Here is a 26,301-nt window from a genome sequence, read left to right as displayed (position 1 = left end):
ATCTAATATTACCAAGAGTGAAATATTTCAAGGGCATTGTGGTTAAATGAAATCTTTATATTTTACATTAAAACTTACCATACAGTAAATGTATTTGACTTAAAAATAATAGGTTTGTAAAATATAACTGTTTCTTAATTGATCCATTATCATTTATTCACATTCAAACAATTTAATTTTTAGTAATAAAGATAGTACCAAAAATGAAAAAATAATCACCGTACAAGACATTATAATTCACATCAGCTATTATTTATTAAATTGTTATAACTAATAAATAACAACTAATTTATAAGAGAAATTTTAAAGTTATTAAAAACTAAATAAAATTTGGTTACATTGTTAATTATGAAATTATTGCTAACTTATAATTAACTAAAATTAAGCTTTTAATTTACATACCTTAAATTTATAAGTAAGCAATATTTTTTCAATTTCGATATAAAGTTATTTAATTAAATATATTAAAAGAGAAACTCTAAAGATTTAGAGCTTAGCAAACTTTGGGACGTATTGAATTTTCGTATGTATTAATATATTATTATATTATCGCACCAAAACAGTCTTCAAAAGAATAGAATGCCGTTTTCCTTTAAATCACGTCAATCACTTTTATGGCATTCGATTTTTTTACGAAAAATTAAAAGCCTTGGAAATATCACACCAATTGCTTTTTTTCTTAAAGTGTCTTTCAAGCTATCACACTATTTTTCTTTTTTACGTCCGATTACTTTCACTGGCGGTTTTTTTTTACAAAATGAAAACATTGCAGATATTTATACAGTATCAAGTTGGAAAAATTTTTTTTTTTACGTTTTTATTTAAATAAAACAAATCCGATACTTTTATCTTTTATAAAATTTGTAAAGTAATAATATATTTTTTTGATTGAATTTATTTTTACACATTGGCTACTTTTTAATGTATTGTACTCTTAGTAAAAAGAAAAAATTAAAATTAACATACCTTTAAATCAAAGTTGATTATCTTCAAATATAACAATAAGTATTATTTTATGGATTTATTATTTTAAGACCAAACCCAATCTAATTCGATAAATTCAACTTAGTTTTAAAGATGTATAGTCACGCAATACTTAGCCCCGAAATATTTTTAATAAATACTCGCCCATAATAAAACTATGATTGTTAAAATATAATAAGCTATTTTTACTGACTTATAAAAGCTTTTTGTTGTATTATTACTTGATTAACCATTATTCTTTGATTTTTATAAATTATATTCGTAAATAAGGACCATAAAAAGCAAATAATACAGAGCTATGAAAACACAATGTATGTTTCTTAAATCTGTGTAATAAAACAAGCACAATGGTATTCTGAGAAACGGTGCAAAATCCAAAATACATTCGATTTACATAAAACATAACAAAATAATGACATGCATTTTATGAAGGTATTATTAAGTAATTACATTATTTTACTCTAAATATTAAAAAAAAAATAGGATAAATAGTATTCAAAGTGTCAATTGTAATTTTAATGAATCAAAAGGTTACTAAATATAAATAAAATAAAAATAAATGAAGAGATTATAAATATTCAAGTTAAAATATTTTTGTAGATAAGAAATATATTTTCATATAGATGCTTTTTACCTTAATAAATTCATATTAAAGCAAAGTATAATTAATGAAATTTCCAAAGTAGCGTGATAAAAACAATTTCATCATTAACTTTATTTATATATATACAGTGTATATATATACACATTTAATCATTTTTATTTTAATTATTCTTATGCATTATTTTATATGCGTTCTTTAATACTGTCTTTCTTATTAAACTAAATTCATTGCATTTTCGAATTATTTGTAATTATACCTCAGAATATGATTTTTTTATATCTTATTGACCAACTAATTATTGGTTTTGATATTAATGCAAATGTTAAACACCAAAAAATAGATTAACCATAGATTGGCTTTAATAGGTTAAATAAAATAAATAACATAGCATGTAATTATATTAGGTGTTAAAAACTAATTTCCTAACAAAAAAAAAATATATATATATTAGATAAATTTTCATGTTCTAATTTCATTAATGTTGTAAAATTAAGAAATTATGCAGTCATGATATTTTTTGTACAAAAAGCATTATTCTTCTCGTATTTTCCCATCAGCCTAACTTTAACTTTGCTATGATAATTACTTAATATATTGCACAGATGCCAAGTCATTTTTACACAAATCATTTGTAAAAATGTAAAAGGTAAACATAAAGAAATATAAAAGAAAAATGTAGCAACCATTTATTCGTATTTGACATTAATATATCGCATTCTAAATAACTATATAAAATGCCCTCATTGTACAAGCTTACATGCGCAATAATAATTTTAGTACAAACTTTTTCCCTTCTTTCTTTCTTACCGGATAAACTCAATGTAAACGACTTCATTATGTTCTTTGAGAATTGTCTAAAAGTTTTTTCAATCATTTTTTTAGCATACATTTTTATTGGGCTTAATTTTATCAGTGCACATTAGATACATTTTTACAGCTATAATAATAATAAAACCAATTAACATTACACTTATTTGGCTTATATCAAATGTCTCTAATCAATAAAGTAATACATTATATATTAAAAATTATTATACTAAAATTCTAGAATAAATTATAGTTTATGTGTTAATTAATATATATGAAGACATTTTTTTATTTCTTTCAAAAAAATGTTATAATAGTTACGATATAGACGTGAACAAAGTTTTTGGTATATTAATACTTGTAATTGTTTTGGTTCCAAATTAATAAGTTTATTGGTAGGGTGACAACAACAAACTACCAGATGCTATAAGAGATATAAGTTATGAATGAGAGAAATATTAATTGTTACATACTATTGTTGGCAAAATTAATAGCAAATAGATATGTTTTTCATCAAAATCTTGAAAAATATACGTCATAGTTGGGCCTCTAATAAAATATTTATTTTTCTTCTCAAAATGATAAAAGTTATTAAATAGTCATTTTATTTTTCAGGATTTTCGCAAAATGATTTGAATAATGCATAAGTCATTTTGCTTTTTTGAGTATGCTCTTTGAAGGGACTTCCTGGAATGATACATTTTACAACGACAGTATCGGGTAAAATTATAAAAACATTAAATATAGTAGTGTTGAAAATACGAATATTAATATAAACATACTGAAAAAGGTCATAACTATACACTTAACTTTAATAATGCCCCAAACATTGTATATATTTATATATTGATAAATAATTATCTTAATTATATATTATTTACTTATTCCCGCCAACCTTCACAGTAAGCGATCTTTGAAACTAGTCATTTTTAAATAGACTAATTTTTATATTAATTCTTAAATTTTCAAATTAAACATTTTTCTCATTTACATATAATGATTGAGTATTTTTAATTTAGGAACTATTTGGATTCATCAGAATCAGCTAGAGATCCACTTCTTGTTATTGTGCCAGTTACACTAATATATATTCTCATATTGGCCTCAGGACTCGTGGGCAACGTTAGCACGTGTATAGTGATTGCAAGAAATAAGTACATGCATACAGCTACCAACTACTACTTGTTTAGTTTAGCAATATCGGACTTATTACTTCTGCTGTCCGGGTTGCCACAAGAAATCTATTTAACATGGTCCAGGTAACTATTTTTATTACAACATTTTTTATAATGAATTTTTAAATAAAGCATATTAAAACTCAAAATAATCTAATATGCAAACATTTATATTTAAATATTAATCTAACATGTTTAATAGATGAATTGATGTCTGCACCGTAAAAAATATTGTCAAAATTAACTTTTGTCACATCCAAATCATAAAAGAAATGTACTAAGTTTCAAACAAATTATTATAAAATTATTCTAATTAACGCTGACATATAATTTGTCAAATTTATTGTAAATAAGATATTTTATTAATACACAAGCCATTAGTAGCTATTCATTTCTTCTATTTCAGATAAAAATTTTTATATAACTAATTATTAAAGTTCATATTATGCATGTAGTACTCCTATTTCATAATTGAAAATTAAAATTCTACTTAAAAATTCAAGATGTTATTTTTGATAAGACATGCACAAATATAGTAAACAATGAATTAAAACACAAGTAACAGACATTTACTATATAGACAATTGAATTCAACTATAGTAAACCTAACCAACCATAAATTTATGATTTAGCAATTTAAGGTCTTATAAAATGTAAGTGTAGATTTAATTAACTCAATAACGAAATACATCGCATATATCTTAAAATAATTCCTAATGAGTTAAATTAATATTAATGTTTATATATTTCTGTAAGTATATTTAATAATGAAAGAAATAGATTTTTTTTTTATAAATTGATTTAAAAAATATTGAGTTAACTGGAGTAAAAATCCATATAATGTAAGAGTCCAATATTGAAATAACTAATCTTTAGTTGGATAGTTGATAATGATTATTAAATCTTAGACCATTTTTACATGTTTTTTAGTAGTTAAAAATGCATAGAGATAAAATTAAATACAATGTATAGATTATGATAATTTGTTATACTTTTATATTATAATTCACTCTTTAAGAATACTAAATGGTATTCTTAGTATTGTAAAAGACTTTAATTTTTTTTTAATGGATATAGAATATTGTTTTAAATTAACATATTGTTATTAATGACAGTTTTATTTTTGCATACAATTTTTTTCGAGTAATTTAATGAAAAAATGTTGATTTAGGGTACAATTCCAATAGAGCTCTAAAAGAATACATTATATACTATTTTGAAATAAATGACATTTATACATTATTTTGTTTAGTTTGAATAATTAATCTAATAATTTTTTCTAAAATTTTTTTCTAATTGTCTTATTTATTAAAAAATATTATTTTTAATAAAACAAAATTATTTACTAATTATATTTAAATGTTATGATATTGAATTGTAAAATTACTAAATTCAATAAACTTTGTGATTATTTTGTTATTTCAATTAAAAAATACCTGATTATAAGATATTTATCTAAAACTTACTCAATATGAACTGGTCTTTACTCTTAAATTAAGTAATAGTATGTATTTATTTTTAATTTCGTTTTTAAAAAAAAAAATTCGTACATTTTTCTTAGGTTTCTCCACTATTTTTTTAAATTTGACATATAATTTTGTTTTTAAACATTATAGTTCGACAGTTTCTTTTTAGAACAAATTAAAATGATTTTATAAATGTTAATAATATCTGGTAATCAAACATGAAATGATGAGTACAAAGATCTATAGTGTTTTATTGATATACTGAGTGTTTAGTAAGTAAGGAAACAAGTCAATTGTTACAAAAAATGAGAACAAAGAAGCCCATTTCTATATTTACTGAACACCTTATACAGAATGTTCTGTAAGTAAGGAAATGGGATTCTATTGTTCTCATTGTCTGTAACAATTTACCTGTTTCCCTACTTACTGAACACTCTGTATAATATATTATTATATTATTTAACACTATTTAATATATTTTCAACTTCAGTGGCGTACACAGTATATTTTTAAGGGGTGTATCACTATATATATGAGTAGGTAACTTTTTTAAAATCAATTCTTGTAAATATTTTTAAGTTCAACAAGATAATATCTAATTAAAAAAATATAATGTATATTTTTAAATTATTTCAATTTATTCGGTAACTTTGCAAAGTTGAAATATTTTTTTAATTTCTCCACAAATGAAAAAGAGTTGGAATTATTCAAGGGAGTATCATAATCCTTTATACTTCCTTTAAATACGCCACTGTCTATTTTTAATGTTTAAAAAATTTTCTGGGCGCTTTTAATCTACATTATACGTTATACTATAAAAACTACTGTTTTCTTAATTATACCATTAATAAATATTTAGCGTACAAGACTTTTTTTATTCTTTTCAAGAAACTATTAATTTTATTTCAAATAAATATAAGAATTGAATAAAATATTCCTGCATGACCTTTTTTTTTATACTGATGATTATTACATAATTATATTTATGTACTTCATGATAAATTATTTTATTAACAAATGAATTTTCGAGACTATAAAGAAAAAGGCAAATTTTTTTTAATGATTTCTTCTAAAATACGCGAATTGAAAAAAATACTTAACAATTTATTATTATTGTTTTTATTGAATTGAATATACATTTTTTACGGGTAAATAATTTAAGGATCACAGTCATAATCTTATAGCTTATAGTTGTATTTTGAAATTAAATCTATAAGCTTATTTACTCTAAATACCTAAAATTTATATGCAAAGTATTTTAAGTGTACAACATTAATCGTTCAAACCAACAATTTTATATATTTTTTAATAAAATAAACAAATCACGTTTTCTAAAACCCCTAGATTGTTGTACCAAGTAACGCTTACAATAATAATGGGTTCTATATTGATCAAAATGATACATAATCCTCATTCAGATACAAATATTATTATAAAAAAAAAAATAAAACATTAGTTCTTGACCGAGAAAACTTAGAAAACTATCATACGTGACATACTGAAATAACTTAAAAATAAATTTCTATAGCGGAGAAAATATGGTATTTGACTTCAATGTATTTATTTTATTTACTTTATTTAATTCTCCAATGACATTTTGTTTTTCATATTTAATTGGTAAAGTGTGTAATTAATAAATTTTAAAAGTTAATGATATACAATTTGGGATTTTATATTTGTAAAAACGTTGATAAATCAAATTTTAGCAGCTAAAAACATTATTTGTCTGAATGGAATTAATGGTTTTTTAATTTAATACTAATTGAATTATATACAATTGATACATTTAATATTAAAATAGGAAATTTATTTGAGTTAAAAATTAAAGTATATATAATGAGTTTATGAAATATCATCGGTTCATCTCACTTCGTCTTTTCATGAGAATTAAGGTATTAAATATTGATGATAATGCCTTTCTAACCGGACTACATTCCTGATTTTTTAGTATGGTTAGTTCATTATGCAACAACTAAAAAAGAGCAAAAACATTTAATATTATATGCATGTTTATAATTTTTTCTCTATATTATAATAAATCAGTAATCATCCAAGTCACCCATGTCTGCTTACTAAACATTTCATTTCCCATTGGGTTTTTTTTTAAGTTATAACTTGACGAGTGAATATATTTTATTCAGATCTTAATTAAATTTGAATATAAAATAAAATAATGAATATTTGTATACACTACGCATTATCCAAATTATTCAATAAGTAAATTTAAGTGGGGCATCCCGTACATACGTATGCTTTATTCTGAACTGTTTTAGTAAATACGCTTTCGTAAGCTCATACATAATATATCCAATGAATAACAAAAAAACCTTCATTGCAAAATGAAAATAGATGGTCATCAAAACTAGTATAGACAAATGCATTTTTAACGGTTTATTTTACAACAACTAAATTTGAGGAGTATTCTTTACAATAAATCTATTAAAACCATAATTTGTACAACTTGTTTTATTTAAAGGGAATTAGGTCGAATGTATCAACTTTTATAAAGTTGTCAAACATTGGTACCCAATAAACCAGTATTGTGAAATTAACCTCTGTAAAATTATTTTACACATTCTTAAAAACCCGACCACTTAAATTTTTGTAAATTGTCAGCTAATTTACTATATTTTGTGCATACCATTAGAAAAATTAATCCCACATCTTCAATTGCAACTCAACACTATCTGTCAATTCGTTAATAGTAATCAAAATTATAAAAAGAGCCCACGTGGCACGTCACCTGCTATTCGTAGATTTAATGAAAATTATCCAATATATGATTTATGGATTATCATTCAAATGCAATCTCCACGTTCCATCATTTTAATTTGGCATCTGCATGAATATAAACAAATAAAGAATTTATGCAAAAATTTATTGTCAAATAGCATACTACATTAATCTTCTCATAAAGATAATTTATTGTTGTTTAGTTAACAAAAAACTTGAATTGTCTAACATGCATTGTCAAAGTATTTATAATAATACATAATTTAAATCTACTTCAGTAAATAAAATAACATTTGTCTATTACGTGTTTTAAAACATGTATCAATGAAAAATAAACAAACAGTTGTTTATCCAATAAAATAATTTGTTGTTAGAAATTTATGGTGAAAAAATATTTATATTAATTAAACCGCTGACTAAAAGTCATCCAAAAAATTATTATGTTTTTTTTTTTTTTGAATATACCTCTTTATCTCGTGATAATTCTCATATGTATTCACAATTTTATTCATAAAAATCATGGTAAAATATTTTTAATAGGATTTTTATAGTATTTTCAAGTTGCTTTTTCCTCCAAAATGATAATTAATTCTGTAAATACTCGTATCATTTAATCAATTCATCTATGAAATTACAATTTTTCAGCAAATCATTGCATTATTTAAATATTTTAGTCAACTTATTTATAAAAAGTACCTATGCATTTTATTTCATTAGCTGTCTCAATAAATTTAGCTGACATCAAACATAAACCGGAAACTATAAAATAAATCATTATGTAGAATACAATTTTTCTTTCTATGATACATATTTCTTTAAAAATTATCTGTTTGTATATAACTTCGAAATCCCGAAGTTTATGATTACTAGTAAAATAATTTTAATAAGCCATAATTCAACAAAACCAAAATTTAGACATGATTTCTTCTGTATGTACAAATCAACTTAAATTCATTATCATCTCTTTAGACTCTACCCCAACTATTTGTGGTCGGCTTTACTTTACAATATAACAGGATTTTCACACTGACTTTCAACGTGATGTATCGTCATTGTGGCTAAAGGAACCAATAAAGGGGAACCAATGTGTATTGCTGTTAAACCTCCCGAATGGGTTACGCATTAGGGAAACCAACAGCAAACAGCGCAGCTGAACATCAGCCCTAACGCGGCGACCGAATGATCCACTGCGTCACACCGCGCCTCAAAATCAATTTAGTTAGTTACTAAATTGTTGTGCAAATGATTAATAATAAGACAAAGTATTGGTTCTTTTTTAATTTTTGCATATTATATTTTTAAGGTTTAAAAATATACGAATTACATTAAACACTTTTAAACTTTATTATCTGAACCGTATAAATATATTTATGTGAGTATATTCTATCGACGTAGGAGATTGAAAATTCTCGATAAAAATTAGTAAGATTATTATTTCAAAACAAAATTTATCATTTTTAACACCAGAGTACAAGCTACACACTTATTAAGTATAAAATCACTCGTTTTAAAAAAAAGAGCAACATTTTTACATTAGCAATTCAGATTAATACAATAACAATTTTATATGCGCATTAATAATGGTGAGAAAAAAAAATACAAAATTTAGGTACAAACATTTACATAACTATACCAGCGTTAATAGACATGCATATATTTTTTGGCATGTTTTATATTTTAAAATGCTTTCTTTTCCAAATAAATAGAACTTATTCACATGAGAATTGGCTAGATGCTTCTACATCATTGTAGGATCTAGGTAATCGAACCAACACTATAAAACCCAAAAATCAACATGATTAACCTTTTTAGACACTTATGCCACAAGTTCTCTACAAATAAGTATTTAACAAAACTTTGAAAAGAAACTAAATAACAAATTTTATAGATCTTAGAATATTAAAACCACTAGCAGTGATTTAGAAACTAATAGCAATATTTTTCAATTATAAATTTAAGATATTTTGTATTAAATTTGATAATTTAATAGTATGGTTCATTTAATATCTGTAATACAAAATGATATTTTAGATTAATAATACTAAAATAAATGACAAAAAATAAGTTTTACTCGAGATGACTAGTAATATGAAATCGAATGAAAAAGAAATAAAAGTTTTTTTTTAGTTTGTTATTAGATGAATAAAAATAAAGCACTCATATTTTTTAAACAAGTTCTAATATACCGAGTACCATATTTTAAATGTAATTAGATTATGATTGTTTAAACAAAAATCAAAAACCACTTGATTTATTTTTTTAATAAAAATTTCTTAATGAATAAATATTTTTATATTTTCTATATTACCCAAACGGAGATTTCTAGCAAATTATTTTACATTCAGACGTCATGGTTTTAATATACATATTCATATAAATTATAATTAATTGTCAATATTTTATTGTTTAGATACCCATATGTATTTGGCGAAATGTTTTGCATCGTAAGAGGATTCGCTGCAGAAACTTCCACAAACGCTACAGTATTAACCATCACCGCATTTACAATTGAAAGATATGTAGCTATTTGTCATCCATTCATATCGCATACCGAATCTAACTTGTCCAGGGCATTTAAGTATATAATAATAATATGGGTTGTGTCTTCTACACTTGCATTTCCTCAAGTGAGTACAATTTATACTAAAAGTAATCACTTAAAAGTAAATGACTTTTCGCTATAAACTATAGATATATAATACGTATAATTTTTTTAAATGTCGATTACGTAAATCATATACAATAAATGAACAAATCGATTTACAAAATAAGTAATAAATAAATGATAAATGCACTGACCAATAACATATCAATTTCAAAAATGTATAAGAAAAAAAAACCGAATTATCAGAGTAATAAAAATATATTATAACTCCTATAGCACATTATACCAAGGATTATTTTTGTAATGTATTTTCTAGATTTTTGACATTCCATATTTAACAATGTACTGCTATGCTAAAATAAAATAAAAAATATTAGCGTATATAATAAATTACAAAATATTTTCAAATATTATTCTGTATTATAACTCATAACTCATGTAATTCAGTCAAATATTAGTTTAGAGAGCTATTCTGATTTAAAAATATTATATATAAAAGAGTTTCTTTGAAATTATTTTATGAGTAATTCTATATTTATAAACGAGCCACATTAGAAAAAAAATCGTTCTTGTTTCACCTCAGTTGTGTTAAGTCTAACAAATAAGCTAATACAATGTTAATAAGACTTCTATTTTTGCTTACTTGCTACTAAGGAAATATATCTTAAACCAGAAGTACTCTGGAACCGATAATTATTCCATTACCGTAAATACAGGTAATATTTCCTGTATGTACGGAAACTCCTTTTAGAAGAAAAATCGCTCTTACACTTAATAGGGTCTTCATTGGCCGAGATCCAAAAATCTATTTATTGGACTATCTGGTATACTAAGTATTTTGATAGAATTACTCAAATAATAATAATAAATTGGTACTATTTATTTACATTTTAATGAAATCATTTATTTAAAACAATTAATTCTGTAAGAAAATTTTCTTACGTTAATTTTTGTTAAATAAACAATCAGGTAATATAATAGAAAAAATAACTAAAGATTTAATTGAAAATTTAATTGAAAATTTACAACTAGAAAAAAAAAATTAATTAATACCTAAGAAATTATTAATTTAATATTTACTAGTTAATGTTAACACACACGATTTATGAATCACTGAATTTTATAACTTGATTTTTGCACTCTTATGTTTTTATAAATTAGAATTTAAAAAATAGTATAACTAGAAATATTTCTAGTCATATAAATAAAAACATAAATCTCAATAAATAAGCATAGTTTATATTTTGAGTATTATTTTAGCAATGAAAAAAGAACATTAAAAAATTATTTCTTTAAAAAGAATTATTTTTTAAGAGATTTGTTAAAAATATATATTCAGATTATGAATAATAATTGTACATTTTGTAAGTCAAAAAAAAAACTGCAAGACTTTAATAGAACACTTCAAATTACTATGCATAATATATTTTATGCATTAAAGTGTTTTATATCTCTTCAAATGCAAGAAAAGTTGATTTGTTTTCTTTATAAGTTCAACAATTTTATTTATCTGCTCAACATCCTTCATAATCTTAAATTTTTTCTCCTTTTTTTTTTTTCAACTCAAAATATTAAAGACTATTAAAATTTACTAGTTATGTTACACTTTTATCATACTTTATACTATTTTTTTAATAAATAATTTATGCTGTTTAGTTATGCTATTAAGAAGAAAAATACGTTCGTATATTACAATTTGTTTTATAAGATAAATGGTATTTATACAATGTTAATGAATAATAACTTTTGAAATTTATAAATGTTACAACTTTAATCATATACTCTAACTTATTTTGTTTCTAAGACAATATTTATTCGTTTTGGTTTTTTTATTTATTTATTCGAAATTCCTTTAATATATGAATAATTTCATCTTGAATTAATTAATCCACTGAAAATGCTATTCCATTTTATAAGCTCAGGAAGGTCGATCATTTTTACAATGATTACGATGAAAATCACTTCACTTTAATTTCATTGGAGTGAAAAATGCAAAAGTGATTAAGAACTTAACTGTATAATTTGTATAGATTCATCATATAAATATTTAACTCAAAAAAACTAATGAAAAAACTAAAAGGTCGAAATAACACTAAAATATTTTTTTAATTTTCTACATAAGGTTTTACATATAAGATTGAAATTTTACTGAAATTATTAAAAAACATTATTGCCTTAGTATAAATGCAAAACAACTATACATTTTTTTCAAATTTTTATCATGATCAAATATCAATAATTCAAAACACCAAATTTTAACACTTTAAAAATATAATTAAACAGAATATTGCTCTTTTTAGGAGCGTATTATAAATTAAAACTAAGTAATATCTGTTAATCTGTTAAATCATTTATTTATGTTTAACTTTTAAAGAGCATAAACATAAATAGTAACTATTGTCTGATTATGAATATTACTCTTATAGTAATATTCATATGTGATGGGTTCTTATAACCCATCACAGTGGGATCGCGGTATAGTTAGGTCCAGTATAGATGATATCTGACAGTGATTAGAATCACTATCATAAAAAACGCTTCGATGCAAATCTGTAGATAATCATTAATTTAAATAAATTGGTTCTTAAAGCAAAATTAAATCCTATTTCTATCATTATTCCTAATTAGTAGTTGCTTTATAAGTATAATTTATGAATAAATATCTATAAAAGCAATTGAACGTAGTATGAAATTAATATTTAATAATTTAGTATTGTAATTTTTTCGGTGAATTTATAAAAAATAATAAAGTAATTATTACTTTTATGGCAAAGGTGTAAAAAATTGAAGGGCTTAACGCAGAACTTTTTAGATAATAATTTGTTGTTAATTATGAATAAATGGTCTGCAAAAAATGTTCATGAGATTCAAAAATATACTTTTATTATTCAATCTTTTGTGCTATTTTAAAATCAGCAATTATACAGGATGATTTTTTTATCATAACCCACTCAATTACTTGCAGAATAATAATAATTTAAACATTTTTTTTTTTCATTATCTTTAGTTACACATTATTCTTGAATTTTTAACTGTGTAATACTTTTTAAGTTCATCCCTTATGCCTTGGAAGGGGGTCAACTTTGTTTTTTTAAATGGTAACACATATTTTTAATTTAATAAAATGTTTGAGTTTTTAATTTAATAGTAAATGGCATTTGAATTTTTAATATAACTTTATTAGTTTATTAGATATAAACATTTAAAGTTTCAAATTTTTGAGTTAATTTATATGTATAATACACATGAAATTGCAAATACAGGTAGATAATTGGATTTTTATGACNAAATACAGGTAGCTAATTGGATTTTTATGACATTGCTGTCTCAGTCACGGATTGTTTATTATCAATTATGATTATCAATAGATATACTTTCTGTATTGTCAGTTAGTGTATTTATAAACTCACAACAATTTGCCTTGCTACAATTGATAATAACAATGCTGTGTACCTGCTAATATCAATGTTATAAAAAACCAATTAGCTACCTATATTTGTAATCCCTTGTGTATTATACCTGTATATTAATTCAAAAATTTGAAACTTTAAATGATTATATCTAATAAACGAATTAAGTTATATTAAAAATTCAAATGCCATTTACTATTAAATTAAAAACTCAAACATTTTATTAAATTAAAAATATATGTTACCATTTAAAAAAACAAAGTTGACCCCCTTCCAAGGCATAAGGGATGAACTTAAAAAGTATTACGTAGTTAAAAATTGAAGAATAATGTGTAACTAAAGATAATTAAAAAAAAAAAAGATTAAATTATTATTATTCTGCAAGTAATTGAGTGGGTTATGATAAAAAAATCACCCTGTATGTTTTCCATCACCAATAATTTTTGATATTATTACTAATCAAAATGTTGTTAATAAAATCTATTCAGTTGAGTGTATTAGTTGTGATCATTTGATGTATTGATAATAAAAGTTGGTCAAGTGAGAACTAAGAAAATAAATGAGAGCCATTAAAAAAAAATCACAGTAAAAAAAATGTATTATGAATAAGAAATTTCTTCAAACGAGGGGGGCTACGGTAATGGCAAAAACCGTAAGCTACAAAAATAGCATACGGTAGTCATTTTCACCATGAAAAATAGAGTCCGAAATTTTTTTTTTCCATAATAAAGTACATTGCATTAGCTTTAATTTAAGATATGTATAAAAGTGTCAGTATTTCCGGATCACTTTCAAAAGTTAAGTTGAAAAAGATGTCATTTGAATCCCCCCCCTGTGGGTAAAGGATCAGATTTATAAAAAAAAATATATACAAAATGATATGTAACCTCACGTATCTATATAAAAAAAAATTATTTTGATTCGGTCATTTTTAAAAAAGTTATGGGAGCTGAGTAAAAGTGGTAACGCAAATAGAGTTAAAAAATAAATAAATTACAAAGAAAAATTATTTAGTTTTATATTTGAAACCTATTATCATATCAAATCTAATTCGATAATAAATACTTTAAAAAATATTAGAAATTAATGATATTAATTGTTTACATGGAAAATGTGGGATAAGTAACTTTTTAATTAATAAAGTGGAAATTCTTTAATTTTTGAGGGTATCTTTAGCTAGATAATAGTTGTGAATATTTGCCGTATTATTAAAAATTGGTCAAGTGAGAGCTGAGAATATAAGTGACAGCCACAAAAAAAACCACATAGTATAATTATTTTAATATGAATAAGAAATTTCTTCTCATGAGAGGAGACTACAGTGATGAGCATCTTTATATTTATTGAAGTTATTGAATCTAAATGAGTCAAAGTATTTTTTCTAACTCAAAATCCTTTGTAAGGTATTTTAAAATAAAATAAAATGCAAAACCGAAAAATTTAACTCAAAAATAGCATATGTTTGTATACGGTAGACATTCATTAATTTCAAATTAATGAAATTAACACGACAACCTGTTTCATGAAGACAATAGTTAATAATATTTGACTAAAATATATAAGTACGTCTCGGCTGTTTTTTTTTTTACGTAAACATATTCTAAATTGTATAAGGATTAAAATACAAATAGTTTATACAATTCATAAAATTACAATACTATGAAATATTTAAGCTAAACAAAGAAAATACTATAATTTTTTAAATATAAAAACTTTATTATCAATTAGGCAAATAATTTAATAAATATTTGAGTGAAATTTTAAAACATAGAAATTATAAAATTACAAATAATTAAATTATCATATTAATATTTGATAATTTAATGTTAATCACTATCAGGTATCATCAGTGGTGGTTCATGGGTGTTGGTGGTGGGAAATTAAAATATAATTCTGCTAGTCATAGGTATCAAAAATTGTCAAATTAAATATAATAAAATAAAACACAATATACATATTATTATTTTTAAGGTCGTAGTAGAAAATAGAAATGAAAATAATAATAGCGTAATAGCTATTATACTATAATAGCAACCGATAACAGTTAATTCTAAAAATAAATTAGTAATATACTAATATTTTACAGTATGGACGACACTGCCGGCCGTCCAAACACTGCTCGTGTGTGTATGCGTACTGAGGGAAACAACTTTAATGTTCGCACACGACAAATATATTATAACTATTTTACTATTTAAAAGTTTAGATTTTTAATAAAAATGTAGAATTAAGAATATACAGTTAATGTTTTTTTCTAAATCAATTTTAGTAGGGGGTGCGATCGTCCCGTCGTCCAAGCCGCAAGCCGCCACTGAGTGTCATATATACTTGTCCCAACTATTCCACGTTTCCAAAGTTCTAAGTTTTCAAATATGCCTTATGAAATAGACATACCTATAATATTTATACAAAATTTCCCCTTGATTCATTCATTTTTCAAAAATCAGTTTTAATTTAAAAAAGTTTTAAAAATTGCTTATGTTTTTTTATTTGGTGTCTAATTCAATAGAATATTTGTCAGGCAATCATTTTTTACATTGTAGTACACTTCAATTTCACTTTCATTTCCCAAAAAATATATATATATTTTACATGTGTAGGTAGTGCCTTTTAAATCCTTTTTATACTTAGGTTTTGTATTAAATTTTCATAAAAAGAATAACAAAAGAAAGCTTATTATTTCTAGTATAATCTTTATAATTTCGTTAGGAAAACAATGTTAAAAAAAAAAATCAAGACTCAGTTCTAAATGCATAACAAATGTTTTGAAAATTCTTTTTTTACGGTGTCGTAATTTTGAGATATTTTTTTAAATTTATTACATTGAAAGTTTTTTTCGAATTTTTGGTGTTAATAGGTTCAACGAAATTAAAATTGTGTTCTTTTGGCACATAGACCAACAAAATCGGTCCCGTGAGAATTAAAAATTTTCATGAACGAACATAAAAATAAACGCCATTTCAAATCCAATACTTTCTAAATTTTACATGGAAGCTAGAAACTATGAGAACACCTAGTATAGCTATACATGCATGTTTATCTATTTAAGTAAATACATTTTTATTAAATCTCATAGGTAGTAAAAGAGTTTTTCAAAACAGAATTGAAAATGATGGTCATCAACAAATAATAATAAAATATTTTCTCAATTCTTGAAACTTACAATATTTTTTGAAAAGTGAATGTAATATATATTATAATTCTGAAATGACACATAAGAGACCATCTTTTTTCTTTTCTATTCGCTACCCCTGTCATCATTTTAGAATTATATGAAAACACTATTGTCACATTTTTGTCCACTTTGTTTTTCCTAAGATTTTATATAGAATTAAATCGTATTTTCTTTTCGCGGAAGTACAATAGCAAAACAATATTTTTGAATTTACTTTAGTTTATAACCAAGACAAACAAATATTTAATACACTTAAATTCTTTAGTGACGGTGTTATATATTTTAAAACGTTCATTCGCAATTATTTGATAGAATATCAACAATTTACTGCTTAAAGTTTGTTAATAAATTCTAAAGAACTTGAAAGATTTATCTGTAAATATTTATAAGCTAAGGAAAATGCATTCTTATGTAATTTATTTTTTACATATATTCAGATTTAAATAAAATGTTATGTTTTTGTTGTATAATGAATACATTTTATCAAATATCAATAATTTATACATTTTATAAGTTTCCACAAATATTAAATATTTATTACTAAAAATGAATAATTATTATTATATACATAGATACAACATTGGATGAGTACAATCTTTGAATTCAAAAGTTTACATTTATACAAAAGTACGTTAGTATAATCGCATATCCGAATAAAAATCAAAAATAAATTATTCGTTCAAAAAGAGATTAAAAAGTACCAGCTTTAACATTCAAAGAAAAATGATTTAAAGAATAAATTATAATTACAAACAGTGACGTATCATGGGTACTCAAAAGACTAACTGTTTCTATGCATCGCACAATCAAAATGAACATTGTTAAAAAGATGAATGACAAAATTTCACACAGTAAATTACCAAAAAGTAAAATTTAATAAAAGTGGACTAAGACCACTGGATTTAGTCCCTATTGATTCTCGAGAATAGATTTAGTAATAAACAATAAACGTTTCAATATAATTTTGGTTGTATTCAAATAAAGCCAAAAAAGTCCATTTATAATTAAAATTTTATGATGAAATGTTATGTATAGAATCACAATAACAACATTTATAAATCAATAACAGATCTTATATATTATATCTTACATTGTTTTATTTTAATTAAAAAATCGCAATTTCACACGGGTTTTGTAATTTTTGTAATATCAAACATTATTCTTTCGATTGTTTATACTTTTTATAATAATTATCATTCCAAAGATAGAAAAGTTCAACTTAGTCGTTCATAAAGAAGTTTTTATTCTACAAGATATTTCTACTTCCTCTTTTATTTCATCTTTTACTTTGAAATACTGGAAATTAAATACACGTGTTATTGTTTTTCAACATTTATTTTATGCACGATAACCAATTAAATCTGTTTCTTCCAAATTTTATCAATAAATTACCAATAGTTTGAACTTTGTACATATTTTATCTGTGATATCAGATTATCTCATGAAAATTAGGGGCGCAACTTCTTGGACTTTCAGTAATTTATTTATTAAAAATAGAATCTTATGGTATTTATGTAATTTAAAGAAGTTAACGCCCAACAATCAAGATCAGTACAAACTTTTAGCAATTAAAAATAAATACGAGAGAAATATTTTATTAAACAATTTTAATAACTACGACACTGAACTATGATTATCTAAAATACCAGTTCAGATTAAATCTGAATATGTAATGTCTCGAAGAAAGTACAAATACATAATAACTCTTATGCATACTCGGTAGTATTATTCCAAAAACAATATTTATGAAATACATGTTTATTAAACATAGAATTACCAAAATTGTCAATTTAAAATTGTATGCTGCTTTATTTATATTGGGTATCTACCAATTCTAAACATAATACGAAATCTTACAGTGTTATGTAAAAAGGATTTTATAACCAATGTCTAAATCCACTGCGTGAGCATAATTCCGGAATAGTAAAAAGCTAGTTTTCGTAAACTTTATTTATTATATGCTGACTAAAACATTTTCTATCGAAAAGGTAAAATTTTTAAACAAAATAATCGTTTAAACTGATGGTAATAAAACAAAACTAAATAAGTGTTATATGTGAGAAGAAATTTACCATTAAAATAGAATAATTTATCTGTTTAACTGGGTTAATCAAATTAAGAAAAACTGGAGATATTTTCAGTTATTTTTTAATGAAATTATGTATTTTAGTTAAATATTAATTTAAAATTCAATTTTTTTTCATTCAGTTCAAGTGAAAATATTTCTTTCCATTTCTTGATACAAATATTCACTAATTAAATTTTTAAATATTGAAAAAAAAAAATAAAAATTTAAATCATATCAAGTAAGTAATTAACAAATGTAAAATGATAGACACATAAAATTCAATTGTCATTTTTATTACGCCTTGCTTACGATAGTAACCTATTTTTTTTTACTCTGTTTCATAACTATAAAGTTACAATATGGTTTTCTTCCTTATGGATGAACCAATATACATCACTCGATAGTACAATTTTTATAAGAGTGAACGAACAATTTATTCCACCTGCTGTTACTAATACTATAGCGATTATAAAAGCATAATCATTAAAATGGCAAACTTTTATAAACTTATACGATCCAATATATCGTCAAAATACATTGTGAAAATATCTCTTAACCTTGCACAGCTCAAAAGTCTTTTACAATTTTTTTGATTAAAATACTTTAGTGTTGACAACAAATCTAGAGCGGTTTTGTTAAACAGTAATAATAGCGTGCAAAAAGACCATTAGTTTAGGTCTCTTAAAATTGTTAATAATTTCGTTAAGAGTTTCTAAGTTATCTTTTTTCCACCAGTTTTAAAATTTTACTTAGAGAAAAGATAAAGAACTAGATCTCAAATATTTCAAGTTAGAAAATAAAAAATTATTAGTCTACTCGTTATTTAGTTTTTACTACCCTACGATGATGCCAAAGAACATATTTTAAGATGTAAAAAAAATGGACGTACAATTTTACAACATATTTCAATTAGTCGATTGCATCCAAAATACACCTCATCAATAACATTTGACAATTTGAAATACTGTACAATTAAAACTATAATATTAGTGTGTCATTATATCGATGTTTTTGAACACTAAACGTATATTTTTACTTTACACACTTAACTAATACAATCAGATGAAATTACATCTGTGAAAAACCAATAGGGTACTCAAAATTTCTAAACGTTTAAGTTACAAAAGCAGACTGAGGTAAGCGTATCGGATAAAGTTTAACAATTGACATTTAACGTATAAACTATAATGTGTTTATGCTCAGCTAAGTTACAAGTACAATTTTTAGATAACAAAAGAAAAGTTAAATATTATAATGCATATATTATAATATATTTTACTTCTGATCTAAATTTTAAACCACTAGAAATATATATGATACATTTTTTTAATTTAATTTAATTTTTAAGTATCATACATGTTTATTAATATTATAGAAATACTAATAGTATAATATTATAGTTAATTCTACGAAAACAATTTTTGAATTGGTCTTCTTATTTAGTTGAACCGAAAAAATTAAGAATATCTTGTATCATACATTACAATGAGAGTAACTGAGTGTACATACGATTTTCAGTTATTAATTTCCATGCAAGTGAATAAAATTACGTTCATATTATATTGGTATAAAATACATAGCAATTTAATTTTTTTAATTCGTTTAATAACTTAAATAATTCTTGATCATTTTTAAAATGACTGCATATTTTTATATTAAGATAAATACAATACACTCGAAATAGAAAAATATCACTAAATATAAAAGATTATTCAATCTTTCTCTAGAATATGTAATAATTTCATGTCATTCAATACACAAAAGTAGAGTAACTAAATAGCGGTATTATTATTATTTTCAGTTTAATAGAAAATTTCAAAATAAATGTGTTTTATAAATTAGATAAATTAATCAATTCGGTAAAGTGAAGGGTCTTTTTCTTTAAACGATTTTATGGAAAAAAAACTATTTTTCTTTGCCTATCAAACAACTTTCGTTTACTTTATAAAGCTATTTTTGTGGCCTTTATTTTATTCGGAAATCAATGACCTCGAAGTTAATATCAGTATTTCAAGTTATTAATACAATTTAAAAATATTAACGGATGAAAATTTTAATTTTGGAATATATATCTAATGCAAAACACAATATTCATAATTTGCATTAATATTATTAATATGTCATATTAAGAATGTTGCTATGTATCTAATAAAGAAAATATTTTAAAGAATCATATAACGTATAATAATCTACTCTATAATAACGTCACCAGTTGGCTCTAAAACTTAAGTATTTCTATCAGTGAACAAGCATTTATAAAAAAAAAATATGTTAAACATCTGCCTTTATCCTGAAATCTTTAATCCTATGATTGACAGTCGACTGTAATTTGTGACTCACAAAATCCTCAATCCATCTGTCTCAATTAAATTGTTTAATTAAGTAAATAATTTTTATTGAGAAATAGTTATGAACTTTTCTAAAAATCCAATTAAATAAAATTGATATTTTTACTTTTACCTTAATTCCATTATTTTTTACAGATTCAAATGTTAAAAATGAAATATCTTTAGAGTAATTTAATTCGTATAATAAATATATTTATTCTAAAATTTAGATTTTTTTATAATAATATCACTAAAAAAAACCAACACTTGGGGTGGCGTTATAGTCGGGACAAGTACAGAACACTTCGATGTGAATCTGTTAAATTTTACAATAATTTGTATATTTGTAATTTTACAATTTCACAATTAAGCAAAATTGTACGATTAAATGTTTTTTTTAATTTCACTCAAATATTAAATTACTTGCTCAATTGAAAATAGAATATTTTTATTTCAAAAATTGTGATTTATTTACTTTGACGGACTAATACTCTTAGTTGAACAGTCATCGGAAAATTTTGTTTTAAATATTGTAGTTTATTTCAAAAGCTCCATTTTAAAGTAGGTTTAAATAACGTAGTCGTTCCAAATAAAAGTTTCTTTATCTGTAAGTAGTCACTTTCAAACTCTTCCTATATTTAAAATGTTCGTTATATATTCATTCAAAGTAAAACAAAAGAAAGATTATTGTCTTTAGAATATTATATTAAAATTTCATTAAGATTAGTAATTTAAAAAAAAAAGTTTTAGTATTTTGAATTTTTTTTTTGAAAATTCTATTGATTTATGATAGCGTAGTAATATTATATATATATGAAATATATATATTTTTTAATTCATAAAACTAAATGGTTTTTTCAATTTTCGGTGAATATAATGTCAATTAGATTAAACATTTTTAGACACGTAGATCAACCAAATCAATTCAGTGAGAGCTGAAAATTATCATTGGGAGACATAAGAAAAAAACTCTTCACAAAACCAATATCTCATCAGCTTCACATCGAAGCTAAAAATATATTTGATTTTTAAATGAGACGTGTAGATTTATCTTATAAATTTTGTAGTAGATTTTTGTTAAAACTTTACAGTTCTAATAAAACAAAGTTGAAATATTTATTAAAATTAATTTTGTTTGTTGTATTGATATCAATAATACTTTAGTCAGTGGGAAATTTTTTTTAATATTTAAAGTTAAGATGTTTCAGTTATTCTTTAAAGAAGTAGAGTTAGAGTTTAAGAATTAAAATTAATTAATATTTAAACATTAAAAAAATGTTAAATAAATATTCCAAAACAATAGAACATCATACATTTAGGTTCATTATGTTTTCGGTAACATTAACTCAGTTTTAAATTGTAATTATTTTTTAAACTCTAATATTTCTGAGTATATTACTCAGAAATAAATCTAGACTAAAAAGTATTTATAAAAATAAATAGCATAAAAAAAATCGTAGTGTAATCTACATTAGTTGTTACGTACACTTCTGTTATCTCCATTTTTCAGCCTAATTTATAAACTAAGATTATAAGGGTTAGCAAAAGTATTGATACTACAAAATAAAAAATATCTTTTAAAAAACATGTTTGTTATTGTTCTTTTGCAGTAAAATAAGTTCATATCATTCTTATAATAGTCCTGTAAAAATGTCCCTCTGAATATTAATGTAATGCAAACTTTATTTTTCTATATCGATTTAAATAATATTAACAAATTAAACTATAGTAGTATACATTAGTCTTTTGTCCAAAAAGCAATAATATCTTATGATTTGATACCAACTAAATTTATTATTGACTTTAAAAAATAGCCATAATTTATTTTTGATAAAATTATCCTCGCATGACATATCATCTTCTTTATAGCTCATATTATAAATCTGACACTTTTTATAATTGTACTTGAAATATTCTATCTAAAACTAGTTTACATTTTACAATATTTTTTTTATTTTAACCTTGAACTTAACGTGGAATACCCAACAAATTTTAGTAATTATTTACTTCATAGATATTGGTTCTATTGCCATTATGAAACAAAACCATTTTAACAAAAAAAGAAACGATAAATTATAAATACATTTTTATTGGATATTATATTGAGGTTTTCTAGACTTGATTATATAACATATTTAAATTTTCTCTTAATAATTTAAAATACCCAGGATATTTATAATTATACGTTATCTACTAATAATTTAAATAATGTTAAAAATACTTAATATGCATCGTTTACTCATCCAATAACCCTCTCAAAAAAAAAAAAAATGGAAAAATTTTGGATGAAAATAATTTTTTTTTTATGTTTTTGTTTTTATAACAATCTCTAATAATTAACTACAACAAGGAAAATATGGATTTTAGAAAATTTTTAAGATAATCATAATTGTCTTTAAACAATGTTAACGAAATAGTACTAAAATGAATCATTCAAATTAATATTAATTATAATAAAAATAATAATATTCTTTAACATTTATCTAAGTTTTAGATTTTTCATTGCTGGTTATTTATTTGTGGAACATTAAAAATAATTTTTAACTATAATTATTATTATTTAAGCGTTTTAATTTTAGTTTAATAGCTTACAACTTATATTTGCTCTTCTCAAATTACATCGTAAATTATAAGTTTTTATTACTTTTTTTTTATAGGCTATTCAAATGGGCTTAATATACGGTAAAGATGAAAATGGCAAGGATTTACCAGAAACGTCTACATGCTCTATTACCAACCAACTTCCTTATGCATTCGAAATATCTTCGATAGTCTTTTTTCTTGTTCCCTGGACATTAATTGTAATCCTTTACATCCTAATTGGTTTGAAACTCTACAAATCCAAACGAGATTCAAATAGAACCGTATGTTCAGCTCATTGTCGTCACACAGAATGTGTAAGTTCGACAAACAATAGAGCCACCAGTCGCGTAGTAAAAATGCTTGGTAAGTTTTTATCTGTTTCATTTTTCAACAAATATTTCTCATAAAAAATTATTGTACTTAATATAAAGTAATAAAAAAGTTACCATTCAAGATAATATAACATACATTTATTTTAGACAAATAAAATAATGTATGCTAAATATTTGCAAATCTTACAAGGGCTGACCAAATACCAGGAATAAATTGAGTCCTAAAAAACCTAACACAACTCTTACTCAGTCTTTTTAATATTTTAAAATATTAAACTCTGCGTTTTATTTAATAAACCAATCTGACCCAATTCATTTACTTTTTGTAGGCTCTGTTTGTCGTAAAATATTTAATAAGATATCTGATCAAGCTCCCATTATAAATGTTCCTTGTAAAAAAAGTTAATGTAATAATAATATTTATTTATTTATTTATTACATTACTCAGATTTTCAATGAATTATATAGCTCAACAAAGTTTGGATCATAAGATGTTTATGAAACTTTTTTTCTAATTGGTTTTCTGACGCTGATTCCGAAAATTCCCTTAGTTTCTTATCATTAATATTATAGCCACAATTTCAATATTCATAAAATTATGGGTTTTTTACATAAAATTTTAATTAAAAAAAAAAAAAAATTACTAACAGCTTCATTATATTTATAGTAGTATTATGATGATAATTTATTCAAATTTTGAAATTCCGTAAAGTTTCATCTTTGTTATGTACTTTTTAAATTTTACAGCATTTTTAAAAAAAGATTAAACTGAATAGTTCTTTATATATTATTTTTAATTCGTTTTCATGTTGTTATTATTTAATATAACCATAAAAAATGTTATGAGGATTCAAAAAATACTAAAATACTTTTGTAGTAAAATGTTAAAGTAAAATCAGATTTTGAAAATTTCAACTATTAAATTAATTATAGTAAAAAAATAATTTAAAATGAAATTCTACAAAAAAAAATAATTAGGGCTATACGTAGCTGTAAATCTCAACTTTAAGAGTATTAGCGAAAATTAAACTTAACAGAATTATTTGAAAATTTGCATAATTATCATTATGATATTATAAATATAATTAAAATTTTATGTGAAAAACCCATAATTTTTACAAATACTCAATATTTGGCTGAAATATTTATGGTAGAGAAAAGCTAAGGGCATATTTAAAATTAGGGACAAAAAACCTATTAGAATCAAAACAGATTTACTTAAACATTCCAAGACCCAGTATTTTGTCAAACTAATTGATAACAAAAATCAATTAACGATGATACAAAACTCTATTTTGAACTATTTTTTTCTTAGGCCATTAGTTATATTTTCATTATTATTAGTATTGCTATTTACAGTTTACATTTTTAAGTAAAAATATATAAACAACATATTATATATTTTATCAGATGCGTAGATATACCGAAAGGGTTTAAACCTCCCACTATTGAGAATAGCGATGTATCAATAAATATCTTTTTTTTTTTTAATAACTACAAGAGAAGATTTCAAATTACAAAAACAAACCCTTAATTTCATTAAAAACAGTAAAAGAATAGTTTTGTTGTATAATTTTACAAAAATGAGTCTGTTTTTTATAACTTTTATAGTACCTAATATTAAATTATAGTCACTACAGCACTATACACTTTATTTATAAAATAATATTTTAAGTTTTTATGTGAATGAATAAAGTTTTTTAGTCTGTGATGACCTTTTTTTTCATTCCTGTATATTATATTTATTCTTGTTGATTATTCTTGGTAAATTCCAATAGTTTTCTGACTACATATTAGTTTGGTCTGCTCCCAGTAATTTGTCAGAAACGTTCTGAGCATTGGTTTTCATACTTAGTTATTTTTTAAAGTGTTCGGTATCATCACTTCTTCATCTCAAATCCCTTTTTCTGATTCTATGAACATTTATAAATTACCTATTTATATTCCTCCATCACTGAATTCTTGTCACGTTACCCCAGCTGTTTCGTCGATCATTTTTCTATCATATTTTCGAGTAAATACTGGATATATT

General features: G+C 23.1%; 1 protein-coding gene across 1 annotated transcript in view; it reads left to right on the top strand.

Annotated features, from left to right (window-relative positions):
* Window positions 1-26,301, top strand: part of LOC126893721 (pyrokinin-1 receptor-like) — a 43,877-nt gene that overhangs the window by 13,790 nt on the left and 3,786 nt on the right. Inside the window, exons 2-5 of the mRNA XM_050664171.1 lie at window positions 3,011-3,115; window positions 3,415-3,654; window positions 10,180-10,396; window positions 24,012-24,300. Coding sequence (XP_050520128.1) covers window positions 3,063-3,115; window positions 3,415-3,654; window positions 10,180-10,396; window positions 24,012-24,300 — 799 coding nt within the window. The 5' untranslated portion in view covers window positions 3,011-3,062. The remainder of the gene's footprint in view (window positions 1-3,010; window positions 3,116-3,414; window positions 3,655-10,179; window positions 10,397-24,011; window positions 24,301-26,301) is intronic.

Source organism: Daktulosphaira vitifoliae, unplaced genomic scaffold, assembly GCF_025091365.1.
Source record: "Daktulosphaira vitifoliae isolate Bord-2020 unplaced genomic scaffold, ASM2509136v1 Scaffold_1, whole genome shotgun sequence".
NCBI classification, from domain to species: domain Eukaryota; kingdom Metazoa; phylum Arthropoda; class Insecta; order Hemiptera; family Phylloxeridae; genus Daktulosphaira; species Daktulosphaira vitifoliae.
Note: the sequence above shows the minus strand (reverse complement) of the source record. Positions and strands in the feature narration are given on the sequence as shown.